The sequence below is a fragment of the Sylvia atricapilla genome, chromosome Z (assembly GCF_009819655.1).
Source record: "Sylvia atricapilla isolate bSylAtr1 chromosome Z, bSylAtr1.pri, whole genome shotgun sequence".
In the NCBI taxonomy this organism is placed as follows: domain Eukaryota; kingdom Metazoa; phylum Chordata; class Aves; order Passeriformes; family Sylviidae; genus Sylvia; species Sylvia atricapilla.
This window is the reverse complement of record NC_089174.1, coordinates 50,303,213-50,324,404: the sequence shown is the minus strand read 5'-3', so window position 1 is coordinate 50,324,404 and position 21,192 is coordinate 50,303,213. Positions and strand designations below refer to the sequence as shown.

The following is a 21,192-nucleotide window of genomic DNA, read 5'->3' as shown; positions in this document are numbered from 1 at the left end:
CCTTGGAGTAATTGGCAGTGTTTTTTCTCCTGCGGTGGGTATTTTGTAGTGTTCCTGTGCTCCAGATTCAGTGTGCTGCTGTTCTGCTCTGTGCTGGCCCACTGCCCTGGCCTCATGGAGGCACATGGTGGCTCTGCAGTCCTGGAAGGAACTGTGTTTTTGAACCCATAGTTTGGTCTTCTGCAACCAGGCAAGGTTAGGACATGTGTATTAGAAAAACACATTCTTTACATTTATTGCATTTAAAATCTTGTATGTATTACATATGCATATTAGATGAAGCCATAAGATTAAAAACTTCCTAAGATAGTATTTAAGAACTTCAGTATTTCCAAATTATTCTAGACATGCATACATTTCCTCACCATTCCTCCCCGCAGTACAACCTCACTTATATTTGCTTTTCTAAACAGTATTCAGAAAGAAAGAAAAAGAAGGGACACAAATGAGGTAAGCAGAGGACAGCATGCAAACACAAACCCCACCAATGCTGGCCACCAAGTGGCTGAAGCATCATCTAGCAAGGGAAATGCTGTCAGACCATACGCAGATCATGCATGGGTTTTGCTGTGGTGAGCAGAGACCTGAGCTGCAGTGCTATGATAAAGCTGGTTTGGGCTTGAGCACCACAGACATGTCATTTCTCGCCAGTGAAAGCAGCAGGATACATTCAGGTAAGTTAAAAATTGAGAAAGGGTTCAATTCTGAGAAGGCAATGTTCAGTGAAGAACGTTGAAGAAGGAAAGCGCACACAACCAGGATTGTGCAGTTACAATTAATAACAACAGGTTATAAATTGTAGAAATAGCTTGGGAGTTAGTTGTTGATGATTGTTACTACACTTTGTAACAGGTCTTCTAAATGCTGTAGAACACTGGTAGTTGAATCAGCTTTTCCTCACCTGAAGGCTTTAAGTTTGCAAAGCTACTGCTTATGTACATTTATGTGTAAATATTACAGAGGAATGGCAGGAATTATGGCACACCATAAGGCTTAAAATTGTCCAGCTTTCTGAATAAAACAGACTTCTATGAGTATTTCCAATGAATTACAGCAGACCTTAAACATAAAACACATTTTGAAAACATTTAAAAGGAACAGGGAACACTTAAAGGAAGGTGCTACTATGCATCAACCATCACTACTTTCGAGCTTTACAGCTTGTTTCTCTCCTTCAATATTTTATATGTTTTCTCATCTTCTCTGTGGGCAGGCTCCTTTTTTCTGTTTTGATCCTGACTGTATCTTGCAATAGTGGATACACCATCCAGAAACCTGGTCTTGTAAAGGACATTTGCATTGTTGAACATTCCATCTTTCAAGGACACCACAATAAACTGAAACAAACCAGAAACACTTAAATGTTGCTATCCAAACACTAGAAAAAGCTTCAAAAACCAGAACCCCTTGTCCTTCATTTGGCTAATACCTCAGTAATAATCTTAAAAAAATACTCTAACCAAGGCCAAACAGAATGTGCCACACAAGTCAATGTACACCCACTTTTTCTGCAGCTAATGACACTTCTGTCTATATCCCAGCACCTGGCCTAGGATACAGTTCACAATGCAGGATCCCTGTTCATGATGGAAAAAAACATGGAAAAAAAACTGTGCTGCTAATTATGAAAGAATGTAGGATCTTACCTAGTCAAAAGATACTACTCAAATAATTTTGCAATACTGCTAACAAATATTCCCCTCCTCACTTACAATTTGGAATGGACAAGCCTTTACATCAAATAGAGATGATTTTTTTTTTATGTACAAGTCACAATGATACAGAGATCCTTTCCAGTAGTGCCTGACTTATTTCAGTAGGGTCAACATGAAATATCCTTAACCTCAAGATAAAGATGTCTAGGCAAAAAAAATAGTTCAGGATGTTGTCATGCCTGTAATTGAGTGTGTCACAGATACTGCTGCTTGTTGCTCCATTTTAACCAGGCAACAAAATTCAAGTTTCACCATTGCCATGTCAGTCTAGCTTTCAGCTGAAACAACTCAGAAATATAACACGCATTACTAGGATAAAAGAGCTAAACAGCTCAGAGTCCTCAGTGCCAGACTGCCTTTGGATATAATGGACAGAACTCTGAGCAATCTGGCCTGGCGGAAGGTGTCCCTGCCTGTGGCAGAAGACTGAAACAGATGATCTTTAAGCCTCCTTCCAAACCAAACCATTCTATTACCACAATAATTTCAAGATCATACCTGGGAGTGTTTGAAATGAGTCTGAAGCATCTGCCCAATATTCTGGGTGTGAGAGAGATCAAGGGCCGCATCCACTTCATCCAAGATGTAAACTGGGGCAGGCCTGAAGAGGAGCATGGCTAATATCAAGGATAAGGCCACCAATGATCTAGTACAGAGACAAGAAAAATATTATTTACTCTAGTCTGAAAGGCTTTGGCTTTTGAAAACAATTGTTGAAAGGCAAAGAAGGTGGAAAAGGGTCTGAATCATGAATCTGATGAGGAGCAGGTAACTGGCATTGTTTAGCCTGGAGACAAGAGGACCAGAAGGGACCCCATTGCTCTCTACAGCTGCCAGAAAGGAGGATGTCACCAGCTGGGGCTTGGCCTCTTCTCCCAGGTAATGAAACAGGTCAAGAGGAAATGAGTTACAGCAGGGTAGGTTTAGATTGGATATTAAAAATTTCTTCACTGAAATGGTTATCAAGCATTGGAATGGGTTGCTCACAGAAGTGGTTGAGCCAGCACTCATGGAGAGATTTAAAAGACTCAGATGTGGGGCTTACTGACGTGGTTTAATGGTGGACATGGCAGTTAAGTTAATGGTTGGACTTGATAATCTTAAGAGAGCTTTTCCAGCCTAAATGATTCTATGATTTTAAAATGCTCCCTCAAAAGTACATTACTGCTATGATTCGGAAAAGATGGAATGATAATTTCCCCATTTCAAAATATGAAGTCTTCTCTCAGAAAGATCATGTTAGTTGGGTGATGTTATTTAAAATTATGCTGTTGTTCTGTTCCAATTCTAACTTTTCCAATGATGTTTTTCCATGTCTGGTTCTTTAAGTATTCTGTCCTTCATAAGGTTCTGTATCTCTGTCTCACCTCTTCCAAAATTCTATTTGTGCTTTTCAGTTTAAGATTTTTTCCTTAGAAATTGCAAAGAACATGCTCTACACAGTCACCGTAGACACTGGAGAAGAAAACTGTTGCCATGACACTACTTTTATACCAGTAATACTTGCCCTGGTAGATTATATAGATTTTTTGTGGTTACAATTCAAGGAGAGGAGCATTTGATTCAACATTACATCAGTACTACCTAGGGTTAAGTGTGGTTTCTCACCATTCATTTCTTTCTTTTTTTTTTTTTTTGCCAATTCTGTGTGACAGGAGTAAAATGTTATTTGTTATCTTATACTAAGTAAAGCATTTTTGTAAGTCAGAATGTATTAACAGTGCTTCCAATATTGAGTCCATTTGGAAGGAGGCAGAGTCCCTGACTTGACAAGGAAAAGATTAATTTTTTGTTTTCCAGGACTTTATTTAGACATATTAATTATGGAAATGGAAAAACAATGGAAAAGAAATGTATTCACCAACCTTTGTCCTCCACTAAGTTCTGTTAAGTTTTCCTTCCAGGTGTTTCCTAAGGCAACTCTGAACTCTATACCAACTAAGACATTGTGAGTTTTAGATGCTCCTAGCACAGCTCTGGCTCCAGGTAGGAGTGTTGAGAAAATGGAACCAAAGTCTTCATTCACCTAGAAGTCAGACCACAAAAGATGTATAAATGTGCTTTAGATCAAAAGCACAAAGAGTGAAAAATGCAGTGGTGAGCAGCACAGCACTTGAGACATCTTTCCCAGTGCAACATGGTGAATTCCTACGTCACGTACTGGACAGTGAGAAAACACTAGCTTTAATTTTTTCTGTACTGAAGAGAGAAGCAACACCAAAGGATATATAACACCTCCTACTAAGCATCTTAGAAGGATCCAGTGAAAGATGTATTGGAAGACTTTTTATGCTATCAGCCAGGGAAACAGTTATGCCCTAACTCAGATTTATTAACTGGAAAATTGCAATTTCTCCCAATTAATGGACTAGCAAAAGTACAAGCACCATGTAAGGGATACATTCTGACATCCTCCCCACTCTTTTTCTTCCTAGGTTTACTTAAGCAATGTCCAGGTATGGGATGGGAAACAACTTTGTAAATGCAGACTAAAATTTCCTAGGTTTAGGAATTTGTCTGAAAACACACTTATTCCACCACGTGTGATGCCTTTGTATTACAGCTCACTAATTTTTGCGCACAAGTTCGGCTGGTACAGCAGAATAAAAAAAAAAAGTCAAAAGATTTCCATGTAGAAAGGAATAATTTTATACTTCTGTTATAGTTCATTATGAGAGACTTGGTAAAAAGGCAGAATGCCTAGGTAACAGAAACATAAATCAGACATTGCTCTACCCCAATATTATGTATCCTGACAGTAACAGGAGCAGTACTTCAGGTCCACAGCCCTACACTGTAGAGGACAACACAGAACCAGAAAAGTTTAACTTTGGTAAAATACTGGTTTAAGGAAAGAAAAAATACTAAAAATAAAACCTGACTATATTTCAATACGCCTTAACCTTAACAAAATTTTGTGGGCACTAAAAGAGAATAAGAAAGTAGTTTTGCAGGTTTAACTAGACCTTTACAATGCTCAGAAAATTCATGTCTTATTCTCAAAAGTGAGAGTAAACAGGAAAAATGAAGTGGTTATTTTTAATAATAGGTCAGGGATATTAGTTCTGAAAACAGACCTTTTTTCCCAAGGAAATATGCAAAACAGTAATCAGATAAATCTGATCCTCTACTAAAACATGAAGATAAATTTCAAGTGTCATACCTTTTTCCAAGCAATATCCAAAGTTTGTTTTTTCTTCCGGTCAAGCTCTTCAATAACTGCAAGAATTTTTATCTTGTCATTCTCTACAATCCTTTTTTTCTTCATTAAGTCATTATACTGGTGCAATGAGAAGAAAAGATTGATTTAAATAAACTTTGTGCTCAAATGCATTTTGTGCTAATCTTACAGCTTCACTGTATCATTTTGTAGGTATCAAATAGTAATTTACCACAAGATTAAAATCCAGTGCATATACATTTAGCTGCATGAGGGATGTCAGTTTTGGGATTATTTGCAAATTAAAGCATCAGAATTTTCAACAAGCAGAAAAGGGGAAGGACAATACTGCTCTGAAAGTTGCACTTCCATGTTCATAATTTGCTTTTCCATAGAAGAAAGGATGCTGGAAGCTGATAGGAGTAAATAGTGCTATTTGAAATATTACTATATGAAGAGCTGAAGGATAAAATCAGGGGGCAGTTTTCAGACAATCCTGGAATAGCCTGAAGATACAAATTAATTCAAGACAACCTTGCTGGTACACCATCAAGCTATCATGCTTGAAGATGAATTTTTTTTGGTCTGCAACTTTTAACACAGTATATAGTTCTGAGATACTCTAATGGATGCCACAAAGTTTGCTAATGCTTAAACTTATGATGAACTGGGATAAGAAGGAATAAAATAGTATTTTTTACCATCCAAAGTCAAGATTTAGAGTAACCTAAAAACTTGGTGTGCCAATGAACAGTTCAAAGATATAACACTAGTATGAAAGAACCAGCAAAAGGTTTCCTGCTATCTCAGGAAGGTTTAGTTTTATTTTTGGTGTATTGAGAAATAGAGCACATGAAAACATAAAGCTACATTATATATATCTATATATAGTATATATACCATATGACCAGCCTGCTCGGTCTTTATAGATCAAAGCACAGAATGTTTACCCTTTCCTCTGCATCGGAAAGCATGTTCATAGCTTTCACGTTCACATTCCTTCCCAATTTCTCTTTATGCTCCTGTAATTTCTGCAGTTTCTGACTTGCTTCTTTAGGGTTGCTGCTTTTGAAATCATAGGCTGTGTTTGGCTGGCCAAAGAGTGGTTTGTCTGAAGCTATCCACTTGTATTCTTTCAGCATTTTGCTCACCTGTAAACAAAAAGATATGCTGAGGCTTTTTTCTTATCATTCTCAAATGTGAACTAAGAATTAAAACAAACAAAACATCAACAAAAACCCCACCTACATTCTGAAATAATTCTACTACTCCAATGCAGCACAGGTACATTTTTACAAAGCTTTGTGTGATTTCCTTCATTGTGGACAAACCAAGAATTTAAGGTGCATTTCATGTATATCTTACATACTTACTCGAAGTGCTTTTTTTCTACATCTGAACTACACCAATGTCACTACATCACGGAATTACCTTCTTTAATTAGTTGTCTGATTTGCCCATACAGTCAGAATGTTCTTATTGTCACTTTCTTACTGTGATCTATCCTCTGCTACTCCATACAGATAAGCTCTTTGACAATGTATAATTTCCACTCCCTCTTCCTCAGATAGAACTTTTCACATTAAGAGCTGCAAATACGACAGTGCTTAAAGAAAAAGGCTATTCCCTTTACATATGGCAAGGGAAATAACCATCCTTGGTCATAAGACGTGAAGAAAAATACAATTTTGAAATACCTTGGCAGCAGCATCAGCAGACTCTTGTTGACATTTGGTGATGCTGTGTTCTAATTCTTTAACTTTAAGCTGTAATTCATTCTTTTGTTCTGTGTATTTTACCATCTCTGCTGATTTGTCTTTAATTGCATTATCATATAATGTGATTACTTCCTTTTGCTTAGCAAGCTCCTTCTGTGCTGTCTCTACAGATTCCTGAAAAAACATATCAGCAGACATTTATTGGCCTCTTCTAAAGCTGGCATTAAAGCCTGATCAGAACTGACACAGCAAGGAGAAAAAATCCACACATGAAGCAACAAAATAACTACCTAGGATTGAGGGTGATATGCAGTTACGCAGAAAATAGTGCACATTATAATGCAAGATTCAGAGGATCACACAGAGTAACATCAAAACAGAGAATGAAACACAGTATTCACCTCTTTCTTAGCCACTTCAGCCATCATAGCATTAACCTGATCCTGGTAGGACTTGATTGCTTCTTCTGTAGCTGTTATCTGTTGTTTATAGGAGGCCTGCTCTTGTTTCAGCTCTTCAAGTTCCAGAACTAAAGCTTTGACTTCCTAGAGAGATGTTTTCCAATTTATTAGTTATAGGTAAATGGAAAGAATTGATGTAGTGAATGCTCTAGAAGATTAACAGCACCCATTCTTGAGCAAGGGTGCAATCTCACAAAAACAAAGAAAGATAAATAACCTCAGTAAGTGACTGTGTCAGTGACTATGCAATAATATATTAAGTCCCCAAACTGAGAGCAGTAAAACCTCAGGAGAATCAAACTTTCTGATTTTTGCAGCCACTTTGAACATTGAGAGAAATGCCAACAGAAGTGAAGTTTTACCTGCTGCATGTCTTTTATTTTTTTGCTTGAAGTGTATGCCTTTTTCTTGGCATTTTCTAGTTTCTGCTCCGCATTTTTTCGTTCTTTTAGACACTCTGCTTCTGCATTTTTAATTTTATTCTCTAATTCCTTATATTTTTTTTCTGCTTTCTTTTTGCTCTCTTCAGTTTTCTTTAATGTCTCTTCACAACCCGCTGAATCAAGAAGTAGAGTATTGAGATTGAGAACTGTTCTCATGTTTAAATTTACATCGTAAACGCCAACCGAAATAAATCTCTCTTTGCCTCCCACAGGAAAAAAGTAGTTGAATTCTCACTAGTTGCTGAAGTCAGATATTTCAATGATTACTCTAAGACAGTGTGCTGTTGCTACTGGTTATTGGTATGGGACGAAATAGCCATTATGAAAATATGACCTTTTTTCTGACACAGGGAGGACTATGGGATCCACTGTGTAAAGTCTCAAGATCAAGAAGTAATTAATGAGATGGCTACCTAAGAAGATATCATCTCATCCCTAGAACACTATGTCTAGATACATATCACTTCTATCCACTTTTGAGACATTTTACTGGTTGCTGCATTTTGTGCAATTTTGTCTTTTTTTTAGCTTTATGAAACACAATTTCTTTCCAATGCTTTCTCATTACGCAAACTATAAACACTAACCTTAAGCATCTACAGAAACAGATAGCTTGAAAAAAGCAAAGGCTACTCAAATATGGGATTAAATCCATTTTTAAACTTCCCTATAAAGACATATTTTCCTTTACTACAACACATGTAAAAACATTAAATAAGAGCATAACCTTCCCTATAAGAGAATGACCACCTTTAGACAAATCACCTCTATGCAACTGTGATTCTGTGTTTGTTGCATGTTCCAAACTATAACGCTAGTATTTTTAAAGTGAAAAGTAGTTCTTTCTTAAAAAAAGGTTCTGTTACTCAAACGGCCTGATATCCATCTCATTCTCAGCAATTAGTTTTCAGTTAAAAGATTAAGAACACATTTGTCACCTATGGTTTTCCTCAGGGCAAGCAGCTCTTCCTCTTGTTTGTGGTAAGCACTTTGATGAAGCTTCTTCTGCAACAGCTCTGCCTCCTCAGACTTCATATCCCGTTGCTGCTTCAGTTGCTGGTACCTTTGGAGACAGTAGTGACACACACTGCTATATGGTACAGTACCCAGCATCTCACTTTCAAAGCTGAAGTAAGTAGATGAATATCTATATTCCATTTCTCATGTGAAATACAGTGATGACAGTAAGGTAAATAAACTTAAATGAATGAAAATCCATTATAATTACTTTAATAATAATTGTGAGGTTTGCATGTATGTAATTTGTTATACATGCAGTTCCTGCTATTTAGCCCTGATCTGATATAGTAAAACAAATTCAACTCATGGAATTTGGAAACAATTCAGAGACCACTTTTTTCCAACTGACAGCATTACAGATGTTATGCTGAAGAATTAAAAGAAAAGATACCTAAAAGCAAAAGTTTTTTCCTCCTCTTGGCTATGTTTCTGGAAGTTTACGGCAGCTCAAAACAGTTTGAAAAAATAAACCCAGCTGGTAGATAGCAAGTTATGCAACACTACCTCCTTATGGCATTTTTGCAGAAGTGACTAAATATATTTTTCTATTCCATCTTTTAATACAGTATTCACTAACTGAATAGCTGAAAATCAAATATACCTATATATATACCTATATATATACATCAAATATACCAATATACCTAAAACTATTTAATTTAAATGCTTACAGCAGTATCACACTACAAAGATAGTCCTTTTAAGCATCTTTTTATTTTCTTGTAAGAAAAATAAGAAAGACCACAAATCTGAATTCTGTGCAGGTGTTAAAAATATGTCTGCAACAGATCCATTCTTCAATAGACTTCATGAAAATTCAATCAATTTCAATTAGCCATCAGTGTGTACCCTTTTTTTGCCTTGTATTATCCAAAACAAAGGGGTTTTGCATGTGTTTTTTAAAAACTGAATTTGCTATTTGATTGCTGAATGTATTAATTATATTGGGAGGAGAGGGAGGAAGGGAACTATTTTCTGCATATTACATTCTCAAAAAGCCTATGGCCTCCCAAAACAACTCTTTATATTAAATTTACTCAGTCACATTAAGAGAAATGATACACATTGTATAGCGCAAACCTTACCTTTCAGCAACCACCTTCAAGCTTGCCAACTCATTCTCTACAGCTTCAAGTTCAGATTCCTTTTTCTTGAGTTCTATTTCAACATCTTTCACTTTTTGAAGTTTAGACAATATTGCTGCACTCTGTGAGAATGTGCCTGTTCAACGAACAAATTAAAAAGCCGGGCTAATTGGAGTTGGACTAGTAGATTCACCACTGGTAATTGAAAATTCTAAACATCAGTAATGAGGCAGGTTGATGATTTTAGTTGAAATAAGGCAGCTAGGCTAAAGTTAGAGTTCTCAGAGGAGAAAAGCTACCTCCTCTGTTCCAGAACCTAGTTCTGCAGGCTTTGAATACTACACATGCATGCCTTATGCAAACAGCTAACTTTTCATAATTTATGAAATTATCGCAAATCAATGATGAATTACTTCAAAAAGTGCTTGAATTCCAAGCCCTTTGGCTTCCACGAGGATTATACAGTCAAATAAGATATAAGCATTTTAAATATAAATTATTTTATGTGAAGTTTGTCAGTAATTTTCTCTTAAAATAATCAATAATATTTCAGCCCAAGAAAACTTTAGCTCAGATTATTCCCAGTATGGGTCTAAACAAAAAGGTTACTGTTGATTTTTACAAAAAACATGCAAGAGCAGTAAACATAATAGACACAAAATACTATTAGTATTATATGAATAGAACCAGCAATTGCCTCCATGCAGAGTTCCTTGGGGATCAAACACATCTCCATCAAGAGTAACACTTCTCATCATTATCCTTTTGTCGAAAGTCACTTTCTTAGCATTATCCATGTTATTACAGACCAGTGTTGTTCCAAAGACATATTCCATTGCTTTCTGCACATCAGGTTCGTATGTTATTAGATAAAGGGCTAAATGCAAGTTATCATGGCCAGCCTAGAAATCAAATGAAATGCAATTAGTATGCCTTAAGTTACAAGAAGTTTCAAATTTGATTTCTGTATTTTGTTGATAACTCTTCCAAAAGTGTCATTAAATTTTAAAACTATTTCAGTTACAAGTGGAACAATTTATACCCATTGAAACCTTACAAAATTGAAAGAAAACAAAGGAAAACAAAATCAGTATATCCTCAAACCCTGTAAAAATTCGTATTACAATAACCATTAAGAATCTCAAGTTTGTAGTATAAAAATAAAATGAAAATGGGACAGAAGCAACATAGAGAGTAAAGAGAGTATTTATTTACATACCAAGCTTTGGGCCAAGTTGACTGTGCCTTCTTGAATACACCTGGCTGAAATTTTGCTTAATGGAATGATGGTGTATTGATGCTTTAGTTCACCCTTTTCTAAAAGCTTTTTGCCAGTAACCTCAAATGAAAAATAGTTAAAAAGCATACCTGAGTACACAAGTGATTTTGTAAAGTGAGACAGTAGGGCACTGGAAGAAGAACACATTGCTGCCACCAACATGACTGTGCATGACTTTCGTGACCCAATTAAAACAGGTACACGGGTCCACACCTCTCTCAAACATTCAGTAACAAGGCACATGCTCATCAACCCCCAAATCATATGACCACATCTCAAAATGCAGAGTTCTGTACTACCGCAATAAACTTACTTCTGTGTCCACAACAATATTATAGAGTTTCCCTCCAGCCACTGCTTCCAGGGCTTTGGCATTGGATAGATCTTTCACAGTGAAAAGAGACACAACAGGGCCTTTCACATGGTTTACATTCCAATTTTTTTCTGGATGTCTTAAAACAAATATAAATTACAATTATGAATCATGTTTGTTTTTCTCTCATACATCTTTTAAAAATTTATATTTAAACCCCATGATGCTTATTGTTCTTGTATAAACAATTCTAAATTCTATCAGAATAAAAAACCGTAAGCAAAAAATTATTAGATTAAATACTTCACAGGAAGAGATTTGACAATAAAGGGTCAGTTACACAGTCATTAAAAGAATGTAATTCCCGATCTATTTACACATTTTTTCAGTATTTTTTGCAATGGGTTATTATCACACCTATAGGAGTATATTCAGCCTATTACATAAAAACTAAACCTGGGGAGGCAGATATTTGACTGGAGTTGACCTCCAAAGAGCAAATCTACTTGTGTCCCCAAGCAGGAAACAATTATATATTTCCCTTTGGATTCTATGGCTTTCACTACTGAAGTTATAAGTTGAAAACACCATCAGACAAAAATTTTAAATTCTAGTGACTTCGGTAAGATTATAACATTTCCTGACTTTCTCCCTCGCCTCCCTCTTCACTTTGTAGCATGGGTAAGACATTATTCACTGGCACTAAAAGGAAAGCAAGAGCTAAGATATTGGTAGAATTATCTGGTTAAGGGCCTCCAAAAGCCCTTTCAAGTGTCTTTCAGGATCACACTGAGATCTTACTTGTATGTAAACTGTACATGAGGAAATTTTGCCATTAAATGTTCACTCAGTTCTCTTAGCCGGCTGACATCAGAAATCAATGCCTTCTTTTTTGCTAGGAGGGCGTCTCCTTTCTCTTCTTCAGAGTTGAACGCAAGCGGTAGACATATATCCAGAGCAGAGAAATTTATTAGCTTAGAAATTAGTATTCTACACTTTTTATCTACATATATGTAGAGAAGACTTTCTGAAACTATTTGTACATTTTCAGACTAAAAAACTTAATACCATCATGACACCAAACATGTAAAGAAAAAGTTTAAACTGCAATGTTCTTCCCTAAAGGTTAATCTGGAATGTCAGCTAACAGTTTTGAGTAGTGTCTGAAACAAATGGTACCTGGCATAAGAAATGGAATCAAAGAAGTGTTTTAGGTACAGAAAACCAGAATGCAATAGGGGTGTTGATCCTTTAGTCCATCTAAATTTTAGCTGGGATTTAACTGTGCCATCAAACTTTAAAATGCTTGGCACAAAGTTGATATAATCAAATTATTTTAAGCTGCTGTCTGTGGAAGTTTAAGAGTTTGCAGAGCTTAGATCAATTTAGAAGATCAACTTAAGAGAAATTTCTTTATGCATGAAAGCAGTGTACTTGATTTTTCATATGCCTCCTGCATTGGGAAGGGGGTAAGATGGAGATAACACCCCCCACCCCAGCAACCCTCGAAGTGTTGTTCTTTATGTTTCTACTAAAAAAGCATTTTTAGTATAGGACAGGATATGGGGTCCAAAGGATATTCCATGCTATTATGAAGGTGTGCTCATCAGTAAAAGCTAAGAGAAAAGGGAGGGAAGGGAGCATCCATTATCAAGGCCTTTGCCTTCCAAAACAGCATACTGAGGTCCTACTTCACAGGAAATGGCTGAATATTGCCTCCTAACTCCTGATAAGAAACAGAACATAAACTTTTTTGTTTTCCTTTTTTTCTGCATCCTCCAGTTGGCTGCAAGACAGAGCCACCACTGGCCAAGGCCAAGACCATTAGTGATGATGGTGAAGCCTCTGGGATAACATATTATAGAAGAGGAAAAAAGGCCAAATCTATCTTCAGTGGCTGGAAAGAGGAGTGACAATATGTGAGAGGAACAGCTCTGCAGACACTAAGGCCAGTGAAGGACAAGAGGAGGTGCAAACCATGCTGAGGTAGCCATGCCCTGCAACATGGACCATAGAGGTCCACAGTGTAGCAGACATCCACCGGCAGCCTGTGGAAACCAACACTGGAGCAGGGTCCTGTCAGAATATGCAGACCCACGGACAGATGAGCCCATGCTGGAGCAGGCTTGCTGGCAGGATGTGTGACCCCCCCACAGAGGGGGGAATAGAATAGCCCATTCCTGAAGGACTACAACCAATGAGAGGGACCCATGCTAGAGCAGTTTGTGAAGAAATGTAGGCCATGAGAAAGATTCACACCGGAGAAGTTCAGGGAGGACTGCCTCCCTAGGAAAGAACCTCGTGATAGAGCAGGGGAAAGATGCCCCTGAAGAGAGAGTGGCAGAGGCAATGTGTGAAGAGCAGAATGCAGGCCCTGTTCCCTATCCCGCTGCACCACTCAGGGAGAGGAAGTATAGAAAATGATAAACTAAATAGAGCCTGGTAAATTAAGTTAAATTGATTTCCCCAAGTGATGTCTACTTTGCTCATGATAGTAATTTCCAAGTGATGTCTCCCTGTCTTCATCTCAGCCCACGAACTTTTGCTGTGTATTGTCTCCTCAGTCTAGTTGAGAAGGGGTGTGATAGAACAACTTTGGTGAATACCTAGCACCATCAAGTCAGGGTCAACTCACAACACTCCTATGCTCCTTTGCAGACTGCCCCAAAATTATGCACCAGAAGCCTGTACAGACCTGAGTAGTTCAGCTCATTTATTTGTTTCTCCAGGGTTATTTTCATTTTTTCAACAGCTTCAAATGCTTTTTGGTCTTTCTTGTAGCCTTCATCCACCTTTTTAACTTCAGCTTCTTTTGCCTTTAATTCTTTTTGTGCATAATTCAATTTCATTTCAGCCTATAAGGAATAAGCCAATATGGAACCAGATCTTCAAAGACAATATTGCAGGTGCAAATTTAGAACACTTGCACTATCAAGCTGCCCATGTAATTTACAAAATTTTCCACTGGTTGCAGATATGACAAAAACCAGGCTTGGGTTTTGAAAATAATGGCACGGGTTATTCAGAAACAAAAACACAGATCTTGTATTTAAATATTGTAACATGACCATGAATAGTCTGAAAAGAAACAAAGTAAAAAAAGGTGGGATACAGCTGTCCCTGTTACTCTTAGCAGAAGAATTTCTGTGACACAAGGAAAGTGATCATCGGAAATTTAAACTCCACTATCAGAACTACTCCAGCAGAGGTTTTCTATCTTAAGACAAAACAAATGTTGCCTCTTTCAGTCGTGTGATAAGCATACAATTTAACTAAGGAGAAAATAGTTTCTCCCAGCTCTCCCTTTCACAATCACAGGCATCTTTATTTTGATTCCATTAAGTTTAACTGTAGAAATCTCTTTGTGTATCATGGACAACAGCCCTAATATCTTCCTATTCAATACTATTGATCATTTGAGTACAGTGAACCATACTTTACATCTGAAATGCCAGTTTTTAATACTTCCTCACAGCAATGCTACAGCATTTTCCTGTGCAAGGATATTTTGTTTATATTTTATCAAAAAGTTAGTTTAATGAATATGCCAAAACGTAAAATATCTTGCATAGATGTTCTGCACCTCTTTTCATTGATCTTTCAAGCATGTGTGAATTGGTTTTCAGACAATTTTCAAAAGCATTAAAGGTAGGTCTGATCCAGGCAGAGCTTTTTTACTTACCTGTTTAGCCTCAGTTACTGCTTTGCTAATTTCATTTTTGCAGATCATCATCTGTCCAGAAAGAGTAGCTTCTTCACCATCCTTATTGCTGGACAGGCCTGCAGACACAGCATTAAAATGCTGCTGTGCTGCAGCTAAAGCATCTGCATCTTTTTCACTTTCTTCCAGTAAAACATTTAGCTCTTTCTCTAGATTCTTTACTTCTTTCTCCTTTGACATTAAAGCTTTAGAATCCTTCAGCAAAACAAAACAAACAAACACACCACAACAAACAACAAACTAAGAGAGAGCTTGAGTCAATTATCTTGAACTTCATGTTGTTTAGGGGAGGAGCACCTAAGTAGTTTCATCAACTATATTTCTATGACATGTGTTAGATTTTGTGATCTTGCAATATGTCTTTGTACATTTTCAAATGTGCTACTCCCCCCATGAGTGTACTGAATATCTACAGAGAGAGGAAATACAGGAAGTGATAACAACTTCCCAAGAACTAGGAGAATTAACTTGCTCTTCCCAATATCTAAAAAATGATCCTCCTGTATAAAAAACTTTGTCAAAAATACACAAGGCAGAGATTTCTCATTTAATTTTAAGAATACATATGTCCAGAGAGCATAATAGTTTGAAGCTACAGGGACCTCTGCTGAGCTTAGGAGAAAATATGGAACCATAAGGAGTTGCACTTTATTTGTATTTGCATGGTATCTTTTTCTAATGGGGAACCTACTACCTGTGCTGTACAAATTAAACAATGCCTTTAGCATTTGTCTCTGCTTCCTCGATGTAATTTTTGCCAATCACAGGAAATCATATGATAATAGGTAAGAAAAACCAGCTGTTCCCACAATCTGAATTAATTTAGTATGTAAAGAAAATTATATACAAATATCTTACCTTCTGCATATGTGTTACCAATTCATTGTACTTAACCTCTTCACGTTTTAAGTTTTCCTTCTTGAGATCAAGAGCACTTCGTGCTTTTGTATTAAGTCTTTGATTTTCTGAAAGAGCAGTTTCCAGTGCATGGAGTCTACCACCAACTTCCTACAATCAGTAATAAAGGAAACTTAATTTAGCCTCTGAAAAGAATGCAGTATTTGTGTTTTGTCTTCTATCCAGAGCTTTATGTAGAAGGAAATATGATCAGTGGCAGTAGTCTCCAATACCAATAGCTCAGACCATCTCGTACTCTGAAATCCATCCTAACTTGAAGGTACTATTGAAGACTCACATCACTCCATTGATGGGACACTGCCCCTGTCCTTCTGGTGGATTTAACTCCATAGATGGGACACTGCCCCTGTCCTTCTGGTGGATTTAGAAGTCCAAATCCAGAGACTCTGTGGGCCATCCTATATCTCATTAAATTTACTGTTCTCAAAATTGAAGCCAACACTGATTATTGTCAAACAAAACACGGCTTACTTTTCTTTTGAGACATTAACCAAAAGGGAGAAAAAAAATGCACACAATGGAAACATGAGGGCAAACAGATTTTATGCTTCAGTTATTTTTCATTTGCATTTCAGACAAAAAACCAACCTAGACAAAACCAAGAATGAACCGTCAATGAACAGTGCATAATCTAAGCAACACACCAGAGGATAAAAATTCAAGGGTATATTATCTACAAAAATAATCCCAGTGTCTTAAAATTTTTTGTATTCAGATATTCAGATGAAACAACTCTGTTTTCATTTACCTTATCCTTTTTCTTTTCCATCTCTGCTATGTCTTCATTAAGTTGTTTTACTCTCTGTTCAATTTCAGCCATTGATTCCTGAAACTTCTCTACATTAGACTGCATTTCCTTTAACACTTCAGTGGAGGATGTCTTTGTTTCTTCAGCCAGAAAAAACTGATAAGCTACACAAAAGCGGCTTAAATGCTCTATTTCTCGTACTAATTTTTGGTATTCTAAATAGGATGTTCGTTCCTGAATAGCCCAAAAAAAAAAAAAATTTATATATATATATATATATATAAAGCCTCTAATATTTGATAGAAAACCAATGTTACATAAGACTACTACAGAAATCTTTTAAGCGCCTCCAAACATCAGTATTTGTAAGTAAGAGGAAGGTTTCTTCATGTTATTCTCAGCTAAAATAATATTCATATAATTGACTGCACACTAGAAATACCGTTTGACTTAGTTTTTCTAAGAACCACAACACTTTAAAATCTATTTTTATCTAGTTCTCGTTTTCTTCCTTCTCCCTACATTTCTCTCTAGGATTTCCTGGAAGTCCAAAATGTCACATTGTCTGTATTTGGAAATATGACAAAATTCTTTCTCTTACAAGACTCTACACAGCATAAAAACATGCTACTGTTTTAGCCAAAACATAGTGGTTCAGGGTAGCTGGAAGTATTTTTTCAGTACCTGAAGGACCTACCTTACCACCCTTCTAATTTTTCCATACCTCTTTCAGTTTCTGTAAAGTTGGATTGATCTCCTCATTTAAGACCTGAAACACATGAGAGAAGATTTATATTCTGATTTGACTGAACTCTAAACTTTAAACGTGTGTAGGCATGGATATCTAGTTCCAGGTGCAGAAATGAAATATTCTACAAGTCAAAGTCACCATTAAGCTAGTTGTTGTTGAGATATCTTTAACAGACGTGAATTAAAGTATACTTTACAACACATAGTACCGTTTGGATGCTTTTCAGTTTTAATTCCTTCTTCTCTATGGTTTTCTGGACAGATATTTTCTTGCACTCATACATCCTAGTACCAGCTGCTTCTTCAATCATAGCTAAAATCTAAAAAAAGCAATGCAAAAAACTTTGATGTTTCTTCTCAGGTTAGATTGGTTCAATCAAGCTGAACATCTCATCTCCCTCCAACCTTTATTTCTGTTGTACCCCTCTCAGCATATAGATTCATTTATTCAAATCAGTTCAGTAAAACTTCAGACAAAACTATTCGCACAACTTTCCTACCTCTGGTGGCTTCATATTTAGAACTTTGGTAATTTGTCCCTGGTGACAAAAAGATAAAACAAGAACAGCAGTTGAGTACCATGCAGTAGTAAAAAGAAAAACCAAAATCCCAACCCCCCACTCATGTTTATGCATTGCATTGTGAGTTCAAGCACTCTTTTTTTTGTTTGTTTTTTTTTTTGCCACAACAAAAATCTAATTTACTCAATTGCTTTGCACTTTAAAGCTCAAGTAAGTTACTCTTCCAGGTAATATAATTGAAATGGATATACTTTGTATCTTAGGCTCATCCTCCACAGTCCTGATTACATCTTAAAGGAGCAATGCAAGTATTTTTCCTAGAGTCTTACTGGGTTGCTAATGTTGAATAAGTTCCTAGTCATAAACCAGCTTTTTCAGTGATGTAGCTGATATATAACAGGGAGAAAGAGTATGTACAAAACTGTCCCCACCTTTGCCATCCACTTGGGACAGTTACACTTTAAACAATAAATCCTGCTCTGTTTTATTATTCCTTGCAAATACTTCCAGGATTTGCCTAGTCCCTTACAGTCTATTCAATTTGTCAGCTTTCTTTTGGTAACTGCGATATAAGAAGGTACATATCTCCACTTCACTCAAGACATTGTCTAATACAGAGCACAAATAATAGGAAGTAAAATCCATAATTTTAGAATATTTATAAAAGCAACATCTATCTTCTAAGGAGAAAAAAATAGAAAATAAAATGGAAACATATTTCAGAAAATTTTGCCAACATGAGGTCTTGTGATACAAGACATGTTTTAGGGTCAAACAATGATGTATTGGAAATCTTAGCTACTTAACAGACTTCATTTTTACCTGGTAAGATGTCACTCTAATTAGGAAATTAAATGTTTTCCAACTACCTCCCCGTCTTAAATTTAGTGCAAGCCCTATTCTTTCTGGATATTATAAAGATGCACACAATACCTGCATGATGAGAAAGTGAGGATTATTGACATTGAGTCCAACTGAACAGAAGAGATCCTGCACACGACTGTTGGAAGCATTTACACCATTGATAAGATACTTACTTCTACCTCCAACAACAACCTGGAGAACAAAGAGAAAAAACTGCTTGGTGTTGTGAGAATATAAACTGTAATAAAGAATAAAAAAATCTGAGCAAATCACACGTGTTATATCTTTGTATGCACATATATGTGCATACTGTGCAGAACATCAAAACAGAACTTGTTTGACGTTTAAAACATTTAACTAAAATACAAGAAAGATTAGTAATCAAGGACAATACTGTCAAGAAATTTTCCATAAACTGCTTTAAAAAACCAAACAATAAAAAATAATAAAAAACCAGAATCCCAACATTTTAATCAGAAAAATAAAGGTTTCTTTGTTCTTGGACACCACGTTTAATACACAGTTCAGATATTAAAAGAAATAGCTGTAAGATTTTTAACTTGCTTTAAGAACATTTCTAGCTAGTACACTGGATCTTCTCCTAGAGTTTGTGTAACTAACTACACTGTAGAGGCAACATAGAAGCTTCGCCTCTACTGTAGAAACTCAGGGACTTTAAAAATTACCTGTTTTCTTCTTTGCCTGCTCACGAGCATGGTAAATTTTATATAGGTTACAAAAAAATACAGATATTAAAGACTCACCTGCCTAGTCACAGTGATCTCATCACTAGCTTCAAATCCCAGTGGACTTTGACTCTTGTTTGAATTATTAAAGGTAATAGACACGGTTGCCTTTGTAATTCCAGCTTGCCCATTCTTATAAACTAGATCTTGCAAGTTGGAAGCTCGCACCTAAGTCCAGGGAACAAATAAATACTTCTCTGAAAGTAACTTCAGTACTACTGTAGATTTTGGCGAAATTAATGAAAAAAATGAAGATCTAGCTGCATATTTACGATTTCATGTGAACTGACATAGGGAACCTGAAAAGTGCTACCATTGTAAAACTACAACCAGTGTGTGCCAGTCTAGTTTTACTTATTCAGCTGTTTCTGCATGAGGCTCCTGACAAAGACTGAATATATCTGTAAAAAAAGCTACCTAACAGTAAAATTATTTAACAAACATTTATTTTTCACAATACAGTTCATAGGGAAATGATTCAGAAAGTGTTCCTTGGAGGTCTGCTGGCTTTGTCTACAATTGGAGGAAGATAGGGATGGGAAAAAAGGAAATTAAAAAATCAGCTTCAGATAGAGATTAAAATTGATGTCAGAGCGCACAGTTTTTTATGAAAATAAACCAGATATATTATCTCTTAAATTAGCCAGGCATTAGCAGGCATTGCAGGAAAACCACTTCTAAATTATTTTCTGATGAACCAGGTAGCCAGATTTCAAGACCCAATCCAGAACTGAAAACATTTATTCGAAATGAGTAAGTTAGTGCCTTTAGATGCAAAAGACCTTTGGCTTGATTTTTTTAGCTTTCAAATGGTTATTTTCAGTCTATTGTTTTAAGCCACATACTTTGTGTAACTGTGGTACGTGGACAAAGCTGTAAGTCAGCCTTAATGTAAGATTGACAGAGATCTAGATACATGTAATGAAAAATCCAATTAATGAAACTATTTCTTCCAAAGAAGCACCATTTCAGGTCTTCTTTGGGCAGCTGCTCACTAGAGCAACACGAGAAGTTGCTGACCGAAGAAGAAAGACCCTTCTTAAATGTGTCCTGTCTCTTTACCTGTGACAGATTGTTGATTCCCAGCACAAAACAGATGGAGTCCAAGACATTGGATTTACCACTACCATTCAACCCAGTAATGGCATTGAATAAAGGGTCAAAGCCTTTAATTTCTGTCCTCTGAGCATAGGATTTAAAACCTTCAAGAACAATTGACTTGATGTACATCTTCTCGACGTTCCTAAGGGACTAGGCAAAGTATTCCTCTCAGAAGCACAAAGAAAGGTATCTGGATTAGAATCCTATATATTTCAGAGTAAAGAAAAAAGAATAACCAAATTAATCATACTGGCAAACAAACAACTATAACTGTGAGAAAATGGAATGCTTTTACAACAAAAATATCATGCATTTGTAAACGGAAAAAGCCAGGCAGACCGGATGCAGACAGATCCAGACCAACAGTGACCTGTACTCCAGCATTTCTAAGCGACTTGCCTTTACACAAAGTTTATCACGACACTTGGGTATTGATAAGACTCGCGCGCAAAACCACGGTCTGTCCCAAAGCTGGCTGCTAGCGAAGGGGAAAGAAAGGCCCGAGCGTTTCAGAACACGGCAGATTGTCTCCCTTTCCCGCTTGCAGAATTGCTGTACCTGCTTAGCCACACCGCCCGCGAGGGGCAAATCCCAGGGAAGCGGCCTAGCAGCCTCGGCTCTGAGGCGCC

At 36.6% G+C, this 21,192-nt stretch overlaps 1 protein-coding gene across 1 annotated transcript; it reads right to left on the bottom strand.

The window, feature by feature from the left end:
• Positions 1 to 208: 208 nt before the first annotated feature.
• On the bottom strand, positions 209 to 20,821 carry SMC2 (structural maintenance of chromosomes 2). Its single transcript, XM_066339839.1, has 24 exons — positions 20,525 to 20,821; positions 19,481 to 19,630; positions 18,786 to 18,908; positions 17,832 to 17,870; positions 17,541 to 17,651; positions 17,306 to 17,350; positions 16,582 to 16,815; positions 15,774 to 15,923; positions 14,877 to 15,110; positions 13,890 to 14,049; positions 11,996 to 12,113; positions 11,195 to 11,333; positions 10,822 to 10,941; positions 10,300 to 10,504; positions 9,603 to 9,738; positions 8,436 to 8,560; positions 7,417 to 7,610; positions 6,995 to 7,138; positions 6,573 to 6,767; positions 5,826 to 6,026; positions 4,879 to 4,995; positions 3,581 to 3,741; positions 2,214 to 2,361; positions 209 to 1,337 (listed from the first exon to the last, which is right to left on the bottom strand). The coding sequence occupies exons 1-24, from the start codon at positions 20,690 to 20,692 to the stop codon at positions 1,155 to 1,157; spliced, it is 3,600 nt and encodes a 1,199-aa protein (XP_066195936.1). The 5' UTR covers positions 20,693 to 20,821; the 3' UTR covers positions 209 to 1,154.
• Between the last annotated feature and the right edge of the window lie 371 nt (positions 20,822 to 21,192).